The sequence below is a fragment of the Vidua chalybeata genome, chromosome Z (assembly GCF_026979565.1).
Source record: "Vidua chalybeata isolate OUT-0048 chromosome Z, bVidCha1 merged haplotype, whole genome shotgun sequence".
NCBI classification, from domain to species: domain Eukaryota; kingdom Metazoa; phylum Chordata; class Aves; order Passeriformes; family Viduidae; genus Vidua; species Vidua chalybeata.
Window position 1 is genome coordinate 33,347,440 of NC_071570.1, and position 23,511 is coordinate 33,370,950.

General features: G+C 39.5%; 1 protein-coding gene across 6 annotated transcripts in view; it reads left to right on the forward strand.

The window, feature by feature from the left end:
• Positions 1-23,511, forward strand: part of SLC38A9 (solute carrier family 38 member 9) — a 45,532-nt gene that overhangs the window by 18,297 nt on the left and 3,724 nt on the right. For 4 of the 6 annotated variants that reach the window (XM_053932230.1, XM_053932228.1, XM_053932227.1 and 1 more), the window contains 6 exons: positions 1,967-2,164; positions 4,896-5,003; positions 7,096-7,202; positions 13,462-13,575; positions 15,420-15,568; positions 16,986-17,057. In XM_053932230.1, coding sequence (XP_053788205.1) covers positions 1,967-2,164; positions 4,896-5,003; positions 7,096-7,202; positions 13,462-13,575; positions 15,420-15,568; positions 16,986-17,057 — 748 coding nt within the window. The remainder of the gene's footprint in view (positions 1-1,966; positions 2,165-4,895; positions 5,004-7,095; positions 7,203-13,461; positions 13,576-15,419; positions 15,569-16,985; positions 17,058-23,511) is intronic. The other 2 variants (XM_053932231.1, XM_053932232.1) reach the window with 2 other exon arrangements.

The window sequence follows — 23,511 nt, forward strand, 5'->3', positions numbered from 1 at the left end:
TGGGATTTGTACTTCCACAAATAACCACACACTTGGAGATCTGAATAACTGGGGAAGTAAAAAATAAGTTTAAAAAGTGGAGGTGAGAATAAGTATTAAAGAACCAGTTACAAGTTTCTGTATGCCTGAATACATCCTCCTTAAAAGCCTGACTCGTTAACTTTTTAACAGTAGTTGCACAGTGAGGAATTGCCTTAAGGAATTTTAACTTTCACACCCTAAATTTGAGGTGCTGTAGTTCTGTTTACTGTTAAAAATATTGACTGGGGCAACTTTACTACTCACAAGTTCTGCAGCAAAATTATTTTTTTTAGAACTTACGTAAGAACAGTTTTTTTGATGCTGAATGCAAAAAAGAAACAAGTGTCAGGCTACTTGGCACCTCTGCTTGTGCCTTTTGGAGAGTGTGACAACACAACTACACAACTAAGGGAAGAAACTGCAGTCAAGTATGAACATAGATCTGTTCCAAGTTCTTAAATAGGCACAATAATGTAGAATGAAGGCAGAAGCAAAGCAAGGCAGGCATTGTCAACCCCTGAATCTTTTCTGCCTCTGTCATAGTGACTGAATCCATACTGCCTTCTTAGGAAGCAGAAAGCTCTCTACCCTGAGTGCATGAGGAATGGGGAAACATACCACTACCAGCTGGGCAGCTGTGTGTAACATTAGCTACAGCTGTGTTTCTGGACAACAGATGTTGGAGTCAGGCAAAGGAGTTGAGAAATAATTCTGAAAACCAGTTGATTTGGATTTGAGCTAGTGTTGAATCCTGCTCCTCTGACAGTCCTTACCAGCTAGGCATCATTTTGTGTTCTCTCCTGCTTCTACTGTTCTCTCCCATGCTTATGCAGCAGGGGGTATAACTTGGAGACAAAGTAGACAATATTCCACACTATCCTCCACCAACTAGAAGATTTAAAGCAGCTGTTACACAAAATTAAGGGCTGTCAGATGTTCAAGTGACTCTTGACAGGACATTCAGGGCTACCAAGGAGATCAGTAAGAACAAAAGGATTTTTCAAGGTTTGTGAAACAATCCACTTTTAAGCAAGAAATTTGTCAGAATAATTTTTATGCCTTGGCCTTTTTAACAACAGGAATGGAGACAGTGAAGAATAGTGGCTATTGACTCTTGTGGGATGCCAAGATTTTAAATAAGACATTATGAGGACAATAAGTTTTATATTTCAACACAAAGCTTCCTAGGTATGTGTTCCTCAGAGGGTCTTTTTGTTTGATTTTTTCCCAATCACTTCTTCAAGGTGCTGCCAATTGATCAACCTCCATGTAAGAGGAATATGATATTCCCTCTTAGCACTGTTACTGGAGCACATCTTAAATTTGTTGTGTTGTGTTGTCTGGCAGTGATGTACTTGCCCCTGTTGTGGCACAAAGATGACAAGAATGTTTTTGTTCAGTGTATGTGTTTTCAACCTGCCGGTTGTTACAGTAGCTTTCTTGTAATCCTTAGTTTGTTTTTAGAGCAATTTACAAGTAATTCAGGCTCTTCAGTGCACTTGGATTTTGGTTGATATGATCTTACTGAAGTGTGCATGGACAGATTAGGATGCCAAATATGCAGCGAGATGCAGGGGAGCATTGCTATGACTTGATTCCAGCAGGTGCACATGGACACTGAACAGGCCTTGTCATAGGTATGTGACTTTGAAGGATGATCCTGTGTCACAACTTGGGCTTCAGATAAATTATCATCTTTGTTGTGCTCAGCTGGGAGAACTGTACCACTGTTGGATTAGAGTGCAAGATGCCTAGCAGTGGCATCTTAGCAATGAATTCCTGACTAAAAAAACAAACAGAAGGTAGGAACTGAGATACTGAGCACTGCACTTGAGCGGTCCTCAATAGGTAAAACACACCAGCAATTGTGGGCTCTCGGCTCTCAATATTCTGTGCAAGTAAAACCCTTTTCATCTGAGGATATTTTTCTTTTCCTTTCTTCCAGTCATTTGTCCAAGTGCTGCTAGTGATCACCCATCACAGAACAGGAGTGTGATGTTCTCTTCTGGCAACAGAACAGGCTTTGAACTCTTTGAGGAATGGTGGGACAAATCAGAAACAGTACCATTTTACCTGATTGCAGTTCTTCTACCCCTGCTAAATCTGAAGTCTCCGTCCTTCTTTGCAAAGTTTAATGTCCTAGGTAGGTAACAAATACTATTAAAGCATTGGTTCCTGTGACTGTAAGTGTATAGAAGACAGTGAAAACTACTCCAGTGAGGAGAATCATAAAATCTTTTATGTTGGAAAAGTCTCTAAAGTTATTGTGTGCAACTGTTAGCACAACACTGTCAAGTCCTCCACAAAACCATATTCATAAGTGCTATATCTGCACATTGTTTAATACATCTAGGGATGGTGACTCAATCGTTTCTCTGGACAGCCTGTTCCAAAGCTTGACAACCCTTTCTCAGAAGAACATTTTCCAAATCTGAACATAGCCTGGCACAGCTTGAGGCCATGTCCTTTCATCCTGTCACTGATTGCCTGATAGAAGAGACCAAGCCTCACCTGACTACAGCCTCCTTTCAGGCAGTTGTAGAGAGTGATAAGGTCAGCCCTAAGCCTCCTTTGCTCCAGGCCAAACACCCCCAGCTCCCTCAGCCGCTCCTCACAGGACTTGTGTTCCTGACCCTTTGTTAATTTCATTTCCTTTCCCCAGACACTTCAGCTCTCAATGTCCTTCTTGTCTTGAAGGGCCCAAAACTGGCAGTATTCATGTCACAGGGGCAGCCTCATCAGTGCTGAGTACATGGGGGACAATCCCTGCCCTGATCCTGCTGGCCACACTATCACTGATTCAGGCCAGGATGCCAGTGGCCTTCTTGGCCACCTGTCAGCACATTGTCAGCCCATGTTTAGCTTCTGTCAATCAGCACCTCCAGATCCTTTTCCATTGTGCAGCTTTCCAGCCACTCTTCCAGAATTTTGGTGGCAGCCCATATTATGCCTCGAAGTGGGTTGTTGGTTGGTTTATTAACCCCAAGGGCTTTGTCTGCTGCTTTGCTTGAATCTTAAAGGTAATAGGGAGTTCATTTTTCTTCCCTTTTTCTTGCTTGATAATCTTGTGAAACAAATTCCATTACATCTACAATAGATTTTCCCAAATGGTTCTATCCATACTAGTGTGCAGCATTTGATATATATTACCTTGGCATAGTGAGGCATACTCTTCCTCCTCTGGTAAACATTTCAAAGCAGCAGTTGCTTCTGATCTGAAGTAATTTTCTGCCAATCAGGTGATTAATTAATCACAGCATCACTTAGTCAGTATGACCTGCTGCTGTTCTTTGTCCCAACTTCCAATATTGTGGATTCTTCTGTTCTGCAGAGGAAACAATTGTGATTTCCTCCTTACACGTCTTGAGGTAGAAGGACAAGGTGGGTGGGGCTGGTAAAGTGAGTAAAGCATATGCATGATGGGTGGAGCTGGTCACAGTTCAGGGAGTAGAAGATGTCTGAGGAGTAGCACTGAAGCCCACAATGAAGAGAAAGAGAAAACTAGATGTGAATCAGAGGTTGAAAAAGTTGGATATGTGTTGTAAAGGAGGTAGAGGACAGGGATTTGAAGGTCTAGTTTGTTCATCTGTTCTATAGTGACACTTTATCAGAGCTTGGATCTGCTCTTGCTGAAACCACTAAATGAAAATACCACACAGGAATTTGGATACTTGATACTGCTTCTGTGCAAAAGGTATGGGTTTTATGTAAAAAAAAAAAAAAAATTAAAACCAGAATATTAATTACTCATTGCTTCAGTAGATTATTATGTAATTCAGAAGCTGTTTAAAATTGCCTTAATTTTTGTAAATGTGAAGTTTATAAGACAAGAAAAAATGGAAGGCAATTTTAAGATGATGAAATTTATCTCAGTAGAGTTTTGCTTATTTTGATACCCATGAAAACAAGTCATTAGGAAACTACAGAGTATTTTAGTTGATCTTCACATACAGAACCTTTTATTTTTCTAGTTTCTTGACTGTGCTCTGTGTAACCAAATGGTAATTCCTTCTGTTTATTTTTAACCTTTCTGGGTTAAAATGCTGTGTTTTTGTCTTCACTTACTTACAGCCTGATCTCTGCTCACTAGCAGTATTATTGGCCATGAGGTTCATTGCAGTAGCCTTAATTATTGTTGTGAAGTTTCCTTCAATTTTTAGGTAGTTACTATTCTGCTCTTGTCTCTTTCAAATGGTCTGACACAAGACCACATACCCTCCATTCCACAGGTATACACAGCAAGGCATTATACCCATCTGTGATCTCATTTGTAGTCCTTAAGCTGTGCAGGTGCCTGCTGGATGCCTCTTAACCAAAGAGATGGAATGCTAATCCAGTATTATAATAAAGATTATCCAAAGTTACAATTAACACAGTATTTTAATCAGTAGCATTGAAGTGTCATTATCAACTTCTAGCTCCCAGTGTAAAGTTCACATGTGCAGTAATTTCACTTTCCATTGAGCTGTTTGGTTCAAAAAACTAGTACTAGATGAACATTGTAATAGCTGGAATGCTATGATCAATCTCTGCTTAGATTGAAATCCTGGCAGTGGAAGCTGGAACTGGTCTGTTTGTGCCTAAAGACCTACCTGCCCAGCAACAGGGATTACAGGGTAATCTTCTAATCTCTGCTGTCACCAGCACCTGGAAGTTACTAAACTTGCTGGAAGTTTACATTGTGTGCATGTACATTATTTTTTCTCTCTGACCTACAAGAGAAGTAAAGAAGTTTAGACCTGGTCTTCTGTTAGGAATGAATACCAACCATAACTGTTTGACTGCTAGTAACTAGATGGATGGAGGAGAAATTAAACCTTGCATAAATACTTTGTACTATATCATGGTATTTGTTTGGCTCTTGTTTTTTCCAGGTACAGTTTCAGTTGTCTACTTAGTTTTTCTGGTTACAGTAAAGGCTGCTTATCTGGGAATACACTTAGAATTCAACTGGTTTACAGAGAATGAATTTTTTGTACCAGGTAAGATAATTAAAATGCAGTGTATATATCTGGTGAGTTTTAAGATTTTTTTTTTCTCATTTACCTTTTAACACCTCTGAGACATAAATAGAGGAAATGCTGTCTGATGTTGCAAGTAGAGGAAAGATCCCTCTGGACCAAGTGGCAAGGAATCCCTTTCCTAGTGATGTTGCTTAGTTAACAGACAGTATCAACAGTGGGGAAGAGAAGGATTGCCTATCAGAGTAATGTTCAACATATATCTTGCGACAGAGAGCTTGTTATAGTCCTGTTTCACGTGAACTATGTTATTTTAAGTTCTAGTTGCACCAGTTTCAGATCATGCCTGTTTCAGTAGCAATTAGAAGTGACAAACTGTAGACAGACTGTTCAGTATTAAGTTCCCCACACACTGTCTTGCTTAAATGAAATAGCTCATTCACCGTAATTTGCAAGTACAGTTTTCCTATACTTCCCAGTCTATCTGAAGTTCTAGGCTATAATCTTAGTAGCTCTTCTCTTTCAAACATCCATTAGCTGGTTTTATCCCATCAGTACCCATCAGTATGTTTTTATTTTCTTGGAAGTTTTCTGATGGCTATTTGTTCTTTCCAAATTACTGTTACAAATTATTCTGTGAGATGCCATAGTCATAAACAAGTGGCATTTGGTATTGCTTGGAACAGCTGGCCTAAAAGGATCAAGTTTCTTTTTTAAGAAACCTGGAATAAGAGAACGAGGGTTAGGTCCTAGTTAGTTTTTCCCCATCCTTTACAATAAGCAAAATTTTATGACCAGTTAGCTCCAGTGTCCTGTACATTAGAATAGTATCACTTCTTTTGTTCTGAGAAACAAATGAGAAAAATGAGTTGTAGTGACACACATGCCACAGGCCATTGAGAAGTAGAGCACCCAGTAGTTTGATTAATTTGACAAAAACTCCTAGTACTGCAAGGAGATAGAAAAAGCAGGTAGCTAAAGCATACAAATACAGCTACCAAGAGATTCTGAAACTGTCAGTTTGCTTTTTATTATTGAGATTGAAGTAGTGGATGGAAAACGAGCCTAGAAGTTGAGCCCAGAAGTTGCTTGCACTCTCAATTCTGTCAGTAGCACATAATGCTAATTAGGTATTGAAGGTACAGTGAAACCAGCTCTAGGGAAAGCTTATTCTTTCAGTTTGGATAAGCCCTCCATTAGTTGCCTGGAGTGTATTTACTTTCCTAACTTCATAGCACTTTACAGAAGTCTCTTTTAAATATATTTGCATGGAGCTCTCTGTGGTTTGTTCTGTAAGGGTTTGTGAACCTCTGAAGAGTGTTGTGCTATACTTCTGGATGCTTTTCAGAAGCTGAGCTCTCTTAGGGTTCTCTAATTGCTGTTAGCACTAAAGAGTAAATACATTCTTGGGTAATACCAACTAAGATGGTGCTTTAATGATGTTACTGCATTGGCAAATTCCTAGACTATTTGCAGCACTTCAAGAACCACCATCTTGTGAACATCTTTTGAGTATTAAAAGAAGCAGAACAATGCTATTCCCATGGAGACAAGAAAGAAATTTTTTTCATACATGCTGTGAAGCATGATAAGAAATTGTTCTGCCTTTCTTTAGGCCCTGGCTTGTAAGCAGAACCTCTTAAATATCTACAAATGTAATTTTTCTTCTGGTAGCATAAGTGATTTCTTAATAACTGAAAGTGTTAATGGGGTAAATTATTCCGTCCCTCCATCTCCCTCTTCAGGAACCCATAGGTATACAGTCTCACTGCTGTCAATTCCAATTTCACAAATGATTTCCAGTTAAGCTGTTGAGGAGCAGAAAACCTTGTATGTGCCAATCTTAAATTAACCTAGTAATCACTGATGGTTGGAGTCTATCAGAGAAGCCTTGCTGGAAAGTATTCTATAGTAACTACTGTCTTCATGCATCTTCTACTTCCTGATTAAATTATCTGCATTGGCTATGGTCAAATATGAGCTAGATTGTCCCATTTCAAGGTGGAGGTTCATGAGTTTGCCAGTACCCTCCAGAGCACTATATGGCATCTGCATTTTGTCACTGCTTGTTTCAAAGAAGTAATTTTAAAACACTTTTTTTTTCTTTGTTTAGAGTTTAGAATTCTGTTCCCTCAGCTCACAGGGGTTCTAACACTTGCCTTCTTCATTCACAATTGTGTCATTACACTTCTTCAGAATAACAGGAATCAAGAAAACAATGTAAGTAACTTCACAAGACTTTGCTCATTTATATCTAGATTGCCAGAAAACAGTTAATTTTTTTTCCTGTGATTTGATAAGGAAAAAGTTGCATGGTCTTTTCCTTGCTATGAGGGACTAACTGATAAATTACAAATTCATTTACATAAAAGCCCTGAGGAATTCCCCAAGCTTACAATCTGGTATTAAACTGCCAGATTGCACACAAGAGGCAGATGACTTGACAATGTTGTAGGACTCAATGAAAACTGACTGATTTTAGAATGAAAAATGGTGAAAAATGTTTGATATGTGACTGATTTTAGCAGAATCCTGAACAGTAGTTTTGGGGTAATACCTTTTCTCAGAGTTGCTTCAGTAGTTTTGTCTCACAATCCTAGTCAAAGTCTGTAGAGAAACTTGGCACAATTTAGGAAATCCTGCAAGTTGAAGCCTGGATCAGGAGGCTTTGTAATATATAGTCTTTGGATGGTGCTTTGCCCTTGAAAAAGTTAAGCACTGCTCCTCCAGATGGAACTGCATTCTTTGTTAATATCTTCCCATTATAAAATACCAAATTGAATAAACACAAAACACAGAGTCTGAGAGTAATATTTACTCTATTTATATTATTTTATTTTTTCCTCCCTACTTCCAGGATTCTTGTCCAGCTTCATTAAACTGTTAGCTGTAAGGGTACGTGCAATAACATAAAAAGATTTGTAAATACTAGCTGTATGAAAAACTGCAATGAAATCATAGAATGCCAGAATGCTTGAGGTTGTAAGGAACCTCTGGATGTCATCTTGTTCCCCCTACTGAATCAGTGCCACTAAGAGCCAGATGCCTATACCTCACATCAGATAAAATATATCAGATTTGATTATTTGATTGTTTGTGAAGTGCAGATTATGTACCGATGCAATGAGAGGACCTCTTAGGCTTTAGAAGGCTGCTTATTATTTACTTTCTTTTACCTGTGAATCAAGACCAACTTGTGAATGATGTATCTGCAAAGGAGTAATGAATTCTCCTCCAGGAATACTATTGGGGGTTTATGGGCTTCTCAGAAATTAGTTTAACAGCTGGAGGCCTGGACAAAGAAAGGTAAATAAGCTTTTTCTTGATTTCCTTAAGAAAATCTGATGATGTGGAGAAGGGCAAGATTTCTCTTAAATGGTGGCTTTCAAATTCTAAAGGATAGATCTCCAACAACCAGCTCTATATGCAGAGGAGGCCTAATACCCTCATTTCATCTTCAAGGTTTTCCTGTGTATTTTCCCCCCTCCATTTACATCAGAGCAAGTAATCAGATGCAAAGAGCAGCACCTGGAGTGTTCTCCAGCTTGCTTTTCCTGTGTGAAGGAGAAAGAAACTGCTACCTGCATTTGAATCAGATTTTCTAGTACCCTCCTTGGAGCTTAAGTTGAATTTCCAAGTCAGCCCTAGTATGGATCTCAAGCCCTTGACAAAACTCTGCATTCCAGAACAATGTTCAAATTGCTCAGAAAGGACAGCTTTGAAGTATAGCAGGAAAGATTTTTAATGGGAAAACAAATCTCTGTGCAGTTCTTGTAGTAGTTTTATTTGGTTGAAGATTTCTTTTCCTCGGAAACCTTTCACCTAGGTCACTTTGTAAAAGTGCTTTGCAAATGTTAATGAAGTACCTATGCTCTTGAAGAACTGTTTTGTGATTATGTCACTAAGCTGCTGGGCTAAGTGGGAGATTTCCATATGTATAGGGGTCTTGTCCACTGTCATAAGTCATGGGGGGTTTTTCCCATATATTTACAAGGTGCTTTCTTCTCTCAGTATCTGATGGGGTGATACTGATATAACTTCATGGATAAAAGCTTCACTGTTTTATTGATGGATCTGTTAACATGGCACTTCAGTCAGTGTTCTGTTAAAATGCACAGAACTTGGCAAGCTGGAAAAGCACTGTTTTAGTCTTAAGCAAAACTTACTGAAACTAGAGGTCATAGAACAACTCTTTGGGGAGGTGGAAAAAAGTAAGACAAACAATAACATTCCTTTTATGGAGTCAGAAATTCAAAAGAATAGCAGCTTCCATTCTGGTCACAGGCATGCATCACAGCCCAAAGCTAAAGCACACATGGGGGAGAATTGCTCTGGCCACTATTCCGGTACAGTGGTGTGGGTGTGAGAAGAGCAGTGCACCAGAGTAAGCCACATGTCAGCAGCACAGCCTGGAGAAGCCCTGTGAGCAGGTTTTTAGTCTGCAGTTCAGAACTGAGCTTCACAGTCCCATCTCCCACTGCTGCTGCCTCCTTGTATTTATCAGCATAAGTTTTTGTACAGTGCTCAGTCAAATGGTTCAAAAACAAATTACATAGGAAATACAACTCATCCACAAAAAGGAGTTTAGGTGTAGGTTTTGGTTGGTTGTTTTTTTTCTGATGCATGTTTGTGATCAGTTTCCCTGAGCAACACAACAGATGCCTCACAAGCCCACCATGATCTACAGGCATGAATACACTAATGCTGTCTCTTAACAGTTGTCTATGGATGTACCTGGGAGAAAGGCTGTGAGTGGGGAGATGTTTTTTATCTAGGTATTAACTGCAGAAGGCATGGAGCTGTAAATGGTACTTATTTTCTGCAGTATTATACCCTGTAAACAGAGTGAGCTTCCAATGATGGTGCCATACCACTGGTTTCTCTTTCCAGCCAAAATTATGCACAGCATCATCCATCCTGCTGAAGTACTTTTTTTTTGTCACCCAGTTAAATGTTACCACTTGCCCTTGATGCATGAACAGGTGAAGTCTATTTTTATTATATAGATAAAAGTCCTGTTGAGATATTACGGAGACAGCATCTCTCTTGAGAAGAGACTAATCTGAAATGGGATGATCAAAAGGTATTTCAAATGTGGTAATCATTACTAAGCACTGATACAGGCTTCTCCATCCAAGAAGCAACTCCACAAAGCTTTCAGTGGTACTGAGGAAGGAAGTGAACTATTTCTCCATGGCATTCAACAGGCAAATCAAGGTCTGGAAGTAGCCTGTTCTTTGCAGCACCACATAAGAAATGTCCGTAGACCCACAGAGCCTTCTCTGTGCCATGTCAAATCCCTTGCTGCAGGTGTGGCCAGCACCTGAGTACTGACTCATCTGTGGATGTGATACAATGGCTTGTACTTTCAGGGTTGTCTTTTTTAGCTCCACCTGATTTATCAGACTCATCCTTTTGTTAGGAGGCTGATGTCTTCCTGCCTTCTACTGCTGCTGCCAGCCTTGATCACCCAATTTTCTCTTCTTCCAGTGGCACTTCTAACACTTTGTTCTGTGGATCTGACCAGGAGAACTCCCTGTCAGCAGTAACTGCTGCTAACATATGCTCTCCAAGCTCTGTCTGAAAATCTGCCTGTTACTTCAGGTGTATTTGAGAAGGGTTTGGCAGGTGTCAGGCTGTGATCCTTATGGATTGTGACCTGCATGTTACCTTAGCTACTTACTTTGAGACTTCCACTGTGATTCTACAAATACTTTCTGCTTCCAATTGTTTTTTCTACAAGTTTGGTTCTTAAACTGTGGCAGTAAGAATTGCTATATTCTTATGCTTAGGCAGTTTTCACTATAGCAATGTCCACTTGGAATGTAAATGCCTCAAGTATCAAATTTAAAATAAAAAAGTGTAGTTATTGCTCATACTTAAAATAATGCTTTTATCTCTCCCCATGTATCCTTTGATTTTATCTGGAATTATGCTGTCTAAACAGTACTGTCAAGGTTTTTAGGGAGTGACCCCAGGTCTCTTTAGGAATAATGAACATTAATCAAAAGATGCTCCTGTTATATAAACACATGTTGTTGTACAAAGGCAACCATCTTATACGCAGCAGCATGTATTTGGAAGGGAGCTGATGGATGTTTGAGGAAAAAATTAATCCAGGTTTTCAAGTTATCTATTTCTTTTATGGTAGCTTATTCAAATCAAAATCCGGGTACTCTTTGTATGGTGACAGCACCTGGAGAAAACAATCTGTTGTGTTACATGCTATGAAAATAAATTATCAAAATTATCTCAGCACTTAGTTTCAATGCAGATTAAAGCATACACCCTTAAGAACTCTGGAAACATGAACTGGTTAGAACTGGCGCAAGTACCTGTTGGAGGTAATAGCACACCACCTCTCTACCATTTTTCATGTCCAAAGGAAGCAGTAAGAATTTTATTTCAGATTTCTTGCCCTCACAACTGCATGCACTCGTCACAACAAAACGAATTTTACAGTTGGTTCTAGAATGTATGTGAAGGTAGAGTACAAATAACAGCTGTGAGTTACTATACTGTTTTATGCATTAGGACTACACCTAAAATACCAGATTTAGAGCAGGTTTTGGCAGATGATGTGCATTAAGAAGGTGTTGGATGTGTTTTGAAAAATTGTCAAAGTCCTGTCCTCCAGAGATGAGAGTCTGTATCTCCCTGTATCACACCGCTTTACTGTGTCTCTGAGTCCTGCAATTAATGGAAGTTACTGATAAATACGTGTAAGAAATTTGAGTGCTTATATTTAATATTCTTAAAATTAGTTCTTACGGTGGGTGGGCGCTAGTGCTTTTGAAGATGTAGATGTTATATAAAAACCTGTACAGCATCTCATGTCACAAGGAGAAATTCTGCATATAATTTAAAGAAAAGGCTACTGCTCAGCTTCTGATGAAAGTTGATAGTCCTTACTCAATGGCCAGTATGAGGAGAGTGAAGTCTAGGGAATCATCTTCCTTGTGCATTTAACTGGTCAGCAGGAGGAAGAGGTTGCGGCTAGAAATGTGCATCTTCTGGGAGTTTGAAGGCCACCATGGAACATGTTCCAATCACATTGATGCCTTTTTCCCATCAGCCTCTAAGAGGCAAATAATATTCCTGATCAGACAGCAATCTTCTACTCCAAAAACACTGGGAAAATGAATAGGAGATTCCATGTCTTTCACCAAAAACTAGCTTCCATCTGAATTTCTCTCAAAACTCATAATCTAGTATTTTATACTTTCCTTGGGGATTGCCTTGCCCTTGGCAGAGTCTGGGGTGGTGTAGGATATGCTTCTTCTGTCAAAAAGATAGTGTGAAGAAGCACTTAGGGAAACATTTCCATGCACAGATGTGAGGAATCTTTGCTTATGCTCAGTGAGCTGGCCGGAGGTAATAATTATCACTCTGGTCTGGAAACCAGTATAATCCTAATAATTTGGTAATGTGCTTGAGCTAGTAAGACTTGCTTTTTAGTCTTGGGAAAATAGGGTCATGTACTGAAACATTATTAGTAATCCTTAAAGAAGCTGATGATTAACAGCAGCTGAACAAATGGTTTGCTGTAAGGTGATGAGTGTTTTGTACCGTAACATAAGCTTATAAAGAATTTAGTTAGCTAATAACTAGAAACAAATTGTCTCCCTCTTTATTTCCAAAGGAAATAATTTATGTAGAAGAATAAGTCAACAAGTACATTGCTGTGAGATCAGTCTGATGTATATGTGGATTCTCTAGTTTCATAAAGTACTTAATTAGTTTTGCCAGTTATTTTCCTGTAATAAATGTGTGATTGTTTTTGTGTAGTGGAAAATATTTGTATATATTATATATCTTAAAAAGATAGCCAAAATTTTCAGAACTGAACATTGAAGTTTAGGTTTAAATCCATACTTAAGTGTATATAGGGTAGTTAAGTGTGGATTTCTGACCCTAGCTTCAAAACTCTTTCCCTAAAACCTTTGATTAAATTCCTTTGTATTACATCTACAGTTGGGTAGGCTGACGTCTGATGGCAAGATTTTATTCATGACAAGGAATTTAACATAGGGCTTTCTGGGCTTTCTGTCTCAGACAGGTGTGTCTGTGCTCCGAGGGTCTTAGTAGGAATAGGTGAATGTAAGAAAAGTAGAAGGGATTTCTTGTTTGTTTTAATAACTAGTGTATGCTTATGCATCAGGAATAATCATGCTACATCTATTGGCATATCTCATTCATGATGCCTTTTTTGTATGTTGAAAGATAAATAATACTTGTCTAGCTCCGCTTTGGGATATATCCTTGCAGCTTTCTGATCTGATCAGAATCAGGTGTGAAGTCTCCATCCAAGTAGTAGGAAGTAAAAATAAAAATGTACAAGTGATAGTAGTAAATATAAGAAAGTAATGCATATAAAAGTAACAGTAATACATGAAATAGAAATCTCCTTATGAAGTTTTTATTTAATCTGGTTTGGTGTGTAAGTGCTTGCCAAAATAAAAATATTGTTTTTCCTCAGGTGAGAGACCTCTGTATTGCATACTTCCTAGTTGGACTAACATACCTGTATGTTGGAGTGATAATTTTTGCATCTTTTCCTTCTCCACCATTATCCAAAGAATGTATTGAACAGGTGAGCTATTTTACTACAGTATGTATTTCATGGAATCACAAAATGTGTTTTTTGGGGAGGACCAAAGTGGGTCATCTGGTCCAACCTCCCTGCTCAAGCAGGACCATCCCAGAGCATGTGGCATAGGATTGCATCCAGATGTTTCTGGAATACCTTCAGTGAGGGAGACTCCAGAACCTCTGCGGACAATCTGTTCCAGTGTAGTCACTCACACTGTGAAGAAGTTCTTCCTCATGTTCAGGGGGAACTTTCTGTGCATTAGTTTCTGCCCATTGCCTCTTGTCCTATTGCTTGGCACCACTAAGAAGAGCCAGATCCATCTTCATGGCACCCTCCTTTCAGATACCTATGTACATTGATGAGGGGCAACAGGATCAGGCCCAGCTCCCTCAGCTTTCCTTGCAAGAGGAAAGTCCCTTGATCATCTTTGTAGCCCTGAGCTGGACCTGCTCCAGAAGCTCCATGTCTGTTGTACTGAGAAGCCCAGAACTGGACACAGCACTCTACATGTGCCACACCAGGGCTGAGTAGAGGGGCAGGATCACCTACCTCGACCTGCTGACAATGCTTTTCCTAATACATGCCAAGATACCATATTTGTCCAAAACCTTTTAATAAATATGCAATAAAAACCTCCAGCTGCTGCTCCTTGCTTCATGATTCACCTTGGCAGGTGCATCTGCACTTGACTGTGGTCAGTTGGTGGGAAACCTTGTGGGCGCTACCATAAGCAGATGAGTAATGCTTGTGTTATCTCATTTATATTCATAAATAGTTCCAAATATTTTGGTGAAAAACAACATTTAATAAATACTCTGTGAAAGTGATGAAGGACCAAAATGAATAAGTGAACAGTTGAGCTTTTAATTTCTTTAGCTTCTTTAATCCTGAGAAGTGTGTACAGTGACTCACTGGGATTCCAGAAGAAATAGAATGTGAAATCAAGCTTGTTTAGATAGGAGTCCTCACTGCAATTACGTTTGAAGTCTGACACTCTGGTGAGCCTTGCCAGCAAAGTTCTTCAGATAATAGCACCACATGAAATACCCTGTGAAGGCTAAAAACTCTTATCTGCTTCTAGGCAAAGCTGAATTCCACACCCTAAATTGCTTCAGAGATAGCAGTTATCAATGGGGGATCCATTTTATGCCAGGTGTCCTATAGCCCTGGAATAATATTTAGCAATAAGGCAGCATTTAAAGGCTTCCTCTGACTGTGGACTAGTTAGAACTGGCACCATTGTTAAACCATGAAATTATTTTTTAATCACCTGAAATAATTTCACAGGATGAAATCCACAGTTAAATACCAGATAATGGGTGATTTTCTTCCCATTTATTTTCTGTAGCTATCTCAGGTACTTATGAAGCTGTTTGTATATTTCTATGACGTTTAAGTTTTAGAATGCTTTTTCAGATGTTCCCACTAGTACTGTATGATCCCTTCCTCATTTGTATGTAATGCAGTTTTACTCACTAAGTAACTGTTTTTCATAAATAGGTATGATATAAGAGATAAAAGGAGCATATGAATCCATTTGCCTAAAAGATGAGGTGGCCTTTCCACAGCCTGGATTGTTTGGGGATGTTCAGAAGATCAGAAAGCAATTCGTTACGTAATACTAACATTAACAATGACATCAGCTTAGTAATATTCAAAAATTGGTTGTTATTTGGTGGCCAGGCAGTTGTAAAAGAGGGAGAGGGTTTTTGATGTTATGGAATTCATTTAACAATTGTAGTTGTTTGGATTTTGTCCCATTCTTTCTGGCACATGGATATTAAAATCCAGCTGATATATGTAAACAAGCCACCATTGATATGTAACATTACTTTTATGTTTAGAATTTTCTAGATAACTTTCCCAGTGATGACATCATGTCATTTGTTGCAAGAATATTCCTGCTGTTCCAAATGATGACTGTATACCCACTGTTGGGCTATCTGGCACGAGTTCAGCTGTTAAGACAGTTTTTTGGAAATGCTTACCCAAGGTAAGAAGTCTTTTCTTGACAATAGTTTGGCACACTCTGCTTAACTGGCTTTCTGTTGTCAGAAATTTGGCTAGGTTTTTGTGGATTTTCTTTGTAAATTAGGTTCATTTCATAAGCTAGTTTCGCAGAGTTTGTAGAGTCAGGGTGAACAGGCACACCTGCAGATCAGAACTGTTACAGTTTGCCAGAGCAGAATAAGGGGGGGTTCTTTTAGTTTAGCTCTTCATTTTATCAATAAATAGTAATTTCGTCAACACTGTCCCTTTGGGTTATGTAATTATATGACAAAAGAAAAGTTGTACAGGAAAAAAGAAAATGTTTAGTCCAGGAGCATTTAATCTAGCAATCCTTAAACTGTGAAAAACATATATACTGCAGATACTAACCTTTCAGCATGCCATCTTTGTTTTGATTGTGCATGATTAATAATCATCCATCTGTTTTTAAACAGAGTTAATAGCTAAGTGAGTTGTCAGTTGTGCTATCTGGGCTGCTGCTATGCTTATAAAAATAGCTTTTCACATGCTAATTTCAGAGATGAGCCACACCCTTTCATTTGTACAGTGTCTGTACTCCAGGGAAGAACTGATGCAGATTTCAGTTTTAGTTTGGTTTCTTAAAAAAAACCTAGGACATTTATATTTGGAGTACTGGAGTACTGAATTTGTTACAGCAGAGAAGTTGCCATTTATCTCCAAGTTTCTTATTTTGTATTGTGAATTACTGTTGATAGAGGAAGGGGAAAAAAATCTCAGGAAGGAATGTGTATTTCCTCTGTGGCATCAGCAGTTCAGGTCTGCAGAGATGTTGTTCCAAGTTTCAGGTTTCTTCTGAGTCCTGAAATAGGTTCTAGAAACTACATGCCTAAAATTAGGCAGTGAAATAAGTGCCTACTCTTTTTGACTTGGAATTGTATGCAGTTCAACATTGAGATTTTTAGGAACTGCTGCAAGTTACTGTTGGAAACAAGGCCATTTATTTAAGTGCTAAAGATGGATTTATTTCACAGCCACTGGGAAATAGTCTTGTCCTTTATATTATGTGGATCTGCCTTTTCCTATCTCCTCCCTCTAGTTACTCTCTGACCAGAATGGTTTTTATTTCTCTCATGGGCTCTCCTAGAACCTACAGCTTTATGCCAGCCTCTTCTCAGGTTAATTCCAGCTTGCTATTTTAAGCCTTCATAGTATGACGAATTTGATGATGCAGATGCTTGTTTGATTCTCGTCTCCAGGATGTCCTGTGGGTAGCTTCACTCATTTTTAAATTTACTTTTTTTTAAGACTCCTTATAGTGAAGTATTTAAAGCTTCTGAGAAGTCAAAAATGGTTTCTAGGAAGCCATATAAGTCTCTCCAACCTATAGTGATAAGGTAGCATATTGGTTGTAGCATAATGGACTATCTCTCACTCTCTAGCATCCCAGGTGTCTCAAATACAGCACAGAAATCACTGAACTACTCTGGCTCCGGCTTCTCTGCATTTACAAGGTCAGCCCTTGTTTTTTTCTATGCAGTGAGGACTTACTGAAGGCTGGTAGCAAGCACAGGACATGTCTCTGGGAAGACAGTAAAATGGATGTGAAATGTGTCTTCATGACTGGTTCTCAGTAGTCACCTAAGCTGACAAATGTCCTTTAGTGGCACTTTATCACCTCTTTAGGAAAAACTTTAGTATTTTTGATTTTCCGCAGAGCTGCTTTTGTAGGGAAATGTTTTGCAAATATGAAGCTGTTGCTCTTACTGACATAGACTGATGTCTTACTGGAGAGTCTGTTGATTCACTCTGAACAATCTACTTGGAAATACCAAGTTCTGTAGCTTTTTGTGTAGGAAAATGAACACTCTACTTATAGTTGAATATAGTTGAGTTCTTTTCCCAAAATCCTCATTAATCAGGGCTAAGAGCAAAATCTGATTGATCTGCAGAGATTCATGCTTTACCTCTTATATGTCTGTATAAGGTGAATATATGGAGGAGAATATTCTGAGTCACATGCCGGGAGAAAATTTTTGTGTGAGTAGTGAACCCAAAGCATGAAAAAGGAGGCAAAGAGCAGGATCTCTGTTAGCAACCTAGCCTCATTTAATGTGATTCTATGTGTTAAACCACGTATCTTTTCATAGATTTCTTAGATTTCATCATTTCTTAGGTTAAGTTTTCTTTACAGCTGAGAGAAATATTATCAATTTGCCTTCTGACTATAATTGTCTAAATAAAACCAGCAAAAACAACAAAGTCTAACAGAAAAACCTTCTCCTTTGGTCCAAGTCTCCATTAGAAAATTTCCTATCTTCATTTTTAAGCTGTTGGTTGCTTTACATGGAAGCTCACTGATTTTAAAAGCCAAGCTTCTTCACATCAGCAGTTATTTGCATGTATGGATACCTGCTGCTGCTGTGGATGGAGGTAACAGAAACCCATTAAGTTAATAAATGGAGTACTTAGAATTCTGTATGGATGGAACTTAAAGCAAATAGCTTGATCTCACACATGTTTACAGGGCTGCCAGATAGTTTTTATCTCCTGGGTATGTTTGTATTGCTCAGATCAATTTCATTCTCTGGATTTTACCTCTTTTTCTTTATCTGACACTGGTTATAATAAAGGACTAAGATATTTGTTTGCTGTTTTGCAGTTTATAGTCTAGATTTTTGATCTAATCAAAGGCAAATTCTACCAAAAGCAACATCATCATTAATATCCTATTTTTTCTGGTAAACCATGGCTTATAACTGGATTATAATGAGAAAGTACATGCGGCATTGCATTGTTTTCCCCGGTCCCGGGCAGCTCTGGAGAGCCTGGAATGGCGCTGCTTCTCGGCGGGACCGGGGCACCGCTTGTCCCGGGTGGTGCTTCGTTCAGCGCACTGAGTGGGGCTGGCTGCGTTCTGTTGCCAGTGCGAGGGGCGAGACGAAGAGGGAAGGAATGTCCAGTCTGTCCGCATGGCTAGCTGGAAGGCTTTTATTGTCGCAGGGAGCTGCGATGGAGAAGTGCGGCTCGCTCCCTAGAGCCACGTGGACAAAATGGCGCTGGGACCGGGGGCGCACGGGATTTTATAGGGGGTGGGCTGAGGGGGGCGGAAGCCCCCCTTGCCCAATGGGGACAGGCACTGTGGCAGTGACATGGACCATGGTGACCAAAGGGAACGCGACAGGGGTGGACACAGGGCTCTGGGGCGAATGGGGATGCGGGGATGGGGTAACTGACAGGGAAGTTTCAGGAAGGGACGGGGGGTGGTTACTGGACTGATGTGGAGAAGCTCCAATGGCAGGCAGCCTGGAGCGAACCATCGCGGGGGGAGCAGGGGTGTACAAAGGGGTACACAGAAGCAGCTAACTTAACATTATAAAACCCCTAATCTGAATGCAACCCGGGATGCAACAAGTACATACTCATCTTCAAGTGAGCTTTTATTGTCTGAAGACTTGATTTCCATCTGTTTGTCTTGTGCTTTCTAGATACTCTGTAGTGCTATTTTTCTATTAACAACTCTTTGCTGTGTACCTATGGTGTATCTTACTAATCCATAGTCTTGAGTGATAAAGCAGCTCAGCCTCTTCAAACTTAAAAGCTTAAACAGACAATATGTAACTTTTCTTTTCCCAGGTTTCCCAATAGACATAAACTGAACAGTGGAAGCTTGCTTATCTGAAAGGAAATGAGAAAGAGTATTCTTCTTGTTCTTATGTACACGTATCAGTGACCTTGTCTCTGCCTATCTTAAAATTAAATACCTGTGTAGAAGTGCTAGTAGATACAGTAGTCTTCTTCCAGGCATCGTTGCATAGAATCACAGAGTGGTTTGGATTGGAAAGTACCTTGAAGATCATGTAGTCCCAACCCCGCTGCCATTGGCAGGGACAGCTTTGTCTAGACCAGGTTGCTCAGACCTCCATCCAAACTGGCCTTGTACACTTCCAGAGGTGGAGCATCCACAGCTTTCTTAGGCAACCTTGTATGTAATGCAGTTTTACTCACTAAATAACTGTTTTTAATAAGTAGGTATGATATGACAGATAAAAGGAGCATATGAATCCATCTGCCTAGAAGTTCAGGTGGCCAGTAGCTATGTGTTCCAGTGTATCATCACCCTCACAGTAGAGTTTCTTCCATATATTTAACCTAAGTCTCCCTCTTTCAGTGTGTACCCATTCCTCCTTGCCCTGTCAGTCCTGTTCCTGTCAGAGAATCCCTCTTCAGCTTCCCTGTAGGCCCCTTCAGATACTGGAAGGTGTCTGTGAGGTCTCCACACAAATCCTCTCTTCTCCAGGCTGAACAGCCCCAACTTGCTCAGCCTATCCTCATAGCAGGGGTGCTCCAGCCCTCTTACCAACCTCCTGGCCCTTCTCTGGACTTGTTTTAACAACTCCTTGTCAACGTTCTGGGGACCTCAGGGCTGGATGCAGTGCTCCAGTGGGAGCTCATCAGAGCAGAGCAGAGGGGTAGAACCCCTCTCTCAATCTGCTGGCCAAAGCTGCTTTGGATGCAGCCCAGGATTCCCATGGCTTTCTGGGCTGGGAGCACTCACTGCAGGCTCATGGTGAGTTTTTCATCAGCCACTACCCCCAAGTCCTTCCCCGCAGGGCTCTTCTCAGTCACTTCTCTGCCCAACCTGTGGAGCATCTTTGGATGGCATCCCTTCCCTCCAGCATGTCCACTGCATCATACACAGCTTGGTGCTGAGGGTGCACTCAATCCACAAATCCTTCAGCCTTCTCTACTTCCTACAAAAGATTTAGAATTGAGAGAAGAAGTCCTAATTCCTTCTTTTATTTTGCAAAATGTATGCTAGTATATGGGTTACAACAGGGAAAGTGATGTACTGGGACAAAACACAAGGAACTGTTCATTCTTTCTGTTCTCCTTGGTGTTGTTAAGGAAGGCCAAAATTTTGTGGATTGGGTAATTGCTTTCTTTTCTAAAATGAGACATGTTTGTAATGGTGTCATTTAACAGCTGATTCAGGGACAAATACATGTGCTTTATCTGCTGTTTCTTGCTTGACTCTGGATCTTCTTATATGTACAGAAAGCAAATTTTTTTATTATTGTTCCTGGCTCTTTGCTACAGTAATATTTGTGACAGAGATTCCCTTGATTAATTATATGGTGTGTATAAAAAGTGCTTTCAACAGTCATCTGATGATTTTTTAAAACTTTTTGACATCTTTCCTGTTCTGTGAGGTTAAATAATAGATAGACAAAAATCATTTAGCTTTCCTTAATGATTGTCATCCCTTTACTCCATGGTAGTCCAGCAGACCTGCCAGTTCTCCCACTGCCTGTCTCCCAGAAGATGTATGTCTTCTGATGCAATGAAATACATTTCTTCTCTCTGCATGCATGTTTGCTTGCCTGCTCTTCATCTAGCTTCTGCCTAAAGGTTGTGATTCACTGTCTTTTGACAATGTCACTTGAGTGAGATTTCCAGGAAGAAAATGCATTTTTAGATACAGAAAACCTTTCAAAAATTCTTACTTGGGTGATCCTGATTTTCTTCTTTCCTTGCTTTCCAGTTTCCCTTATTGTGTGTGTTCATCCTGTGACTCCATGCTGAGTCTCAAACTTCTGAAAGAACTTAAAACTTGAGGGGATTTAAAATTAGCTTCTGTCTTGAAATTTCCCCTGTGCTAGGGTTTGGTTTCACTGTTTTTGACATGATTCTTACTTTGAGGATGCCAGAGTTAATTATATAAATCGTCACTGCTGTTCAGTGACTTAAGTGTAGCTACCACTTCCATGGGAGAGAACTTGGTGGAGCAAGTCCTTTAATGATCTTCTGGCATACAAGGTTGTTTCTCCACTCTGTCAATCTGAAAGGTTAACCTTGCCAGGAGAAAAAAGCAAGACATAGGGGAAAGCTTGCATTTTCTTCTAATCTTTTTTTCTTCTCCTTTCTGTTACCATTTTTGTGGGATTGCAGCGTTTTTGAAGGTGAGCAGTAATTCCCTTTAGAGAAAAGAGCTAGAATCTTCATCTGCCCAGCTAAGAGTATGGAGACTGGGAACAGAATATAAAAGACTTGTCATGGGTGTGCTTCCTTTGTGAATTACAGCCTCCTTCAGGCAACCCAACCTGTGCCTCAGAGCAATAGCCCTAACCAGGCTGCTTAGGCAGACAGTCCAGCCCTGGCATGGGCCACCCAACTCTGCTGTCATTAACCACGAGGAAGAAAGTTACATCACTTAGAAAACACTTGTGTGTGACCAGGGTGATTAAGCACAAACAGGTCAAATATTTTCTAATTTCTAATGTCCTCTAAATATTTTTCTTCGTATAATTGTAATAATCAGTGGTGTGGTTATTTCCCCTGCCTCCAAATGCTGTTTTCCTGACTGTCCTTCTGCAATGTGTGATGAGCATTTATTTTACTATAAGCCATTGTCAGGCCAAATCTGAACAATTCAGAACTTACTAAAATGTCACGAGCTATGAGAAATGCTTGTCCTGTCTGGAACACACCTGCAAAGAACTCTAAAGTCTTAAGAAAAGTACTGTCTCAAATAACGTAGCTACTTGTAGCCCTAGGTATCAGATTTTACTTTATTCAGAAGGGTAGGTTCTTTTCCTAAATGATAATGCCTTTCTCTCCATGAAGATTGAGACTTTTTCCCCGTCCTGGACATGAGCTGAGTTGTGACTATCTGCCTAGGTAAAAGAAAGGGTTTGCAAGGTAAATACCTGTTGTCCACTGTCATGGTTACAACTCAGGCTGTTTCAAAAGGTAAAGAAAGGAGCAAGGACGTTCCAGGGGAGGAATGCAGTGTAATCTTTTGCGCTGAAACAGACAGGTGCAAAGCCTTTTCAGACCTTCTGATTTTGGTATTGTTCTTGAGGAATCTGATTAATTTTGACAATGAAAACTACAAAGTACTACTCTACAAGTACTGAATTGCTTTGGAGACTTCAGCATTTGAGAACTGTTGTTTTCAATTGAGCCAGAACATATTGTCCCCCACCCTCAACCCAATAATCCTTTCCCAGATAAAGAAATGGAAAAAATGTTTAATTTCACACCAAAGATACAGACACCCCTATTTGCTTTCAAAATTTAAAAGAATCTATAAGTAATTTTTTTAAAAAACAACAGCTTTGAACAACAAAATCACATCTTCAAAGCATGCAAGAACAAAATACTTCAGAGATTTTTCAGGTTTTCTGCTAAAATACTCTGAACTGACACAAATTTGCAGAACATTTTTGAATTAGTAAGCCTGAACTGGTTTTAGTCCCTCTTGCTAAAAAAATAATCTCAGCAAAAAGAGAATGGAAGAAGTGCTGTCATTTTCTGTGTCCATAAACTGTCTGCTTCAGTTGTGTGATAGTAAGATTTGCGATCTGCCACATGTAGGGAGAGAGAAAGGAGTTTGTTAACTGGCTTAGCAGTATTCAAGAAGGTGTACATATTTGGTCCCTAAGAAGTCTGATTCTTGAGATTTTATTTTTTGTTCATGGCATTTTACCAGATTTATATCCAGTTAAGTTTTTTTTAAACTTATACAGCTGCTGTAGTCTCACTGCAATTTTCAATCTCTAAGGTACCCCTCTTGTACCTCTGTTAAAATGTCATGTACAAAGTTTAAGATATTTTTTGTCTTTTTGAAATAAATTTTAAAGATTGAAGGTTAAAAATAGTCCATAGCTTAAATTATTCCCTTGTGTTTTAATTGCCTTAATTTCTCTGAACTTTAATGAGACTATTCTATGTCTTTAATCTTTCTCACTAACCTGGAAAGTGGCAGGCAGCCTTTCAGCCATAGCCAGGGAAGCTGTCACTTTTAAAAAGTTTGTTAGTTAGTTGCATCCTCCATAATACACATACTTTCTACAGTGAAGAAAAAATAAACCTTGGCTTACAGGTTTTGTATATTTTAGGAAATCATATCCTCCAGAAAAATAAACAAAACCTGTAAGTGTATGTATGTTTTCTGTGTGAGAA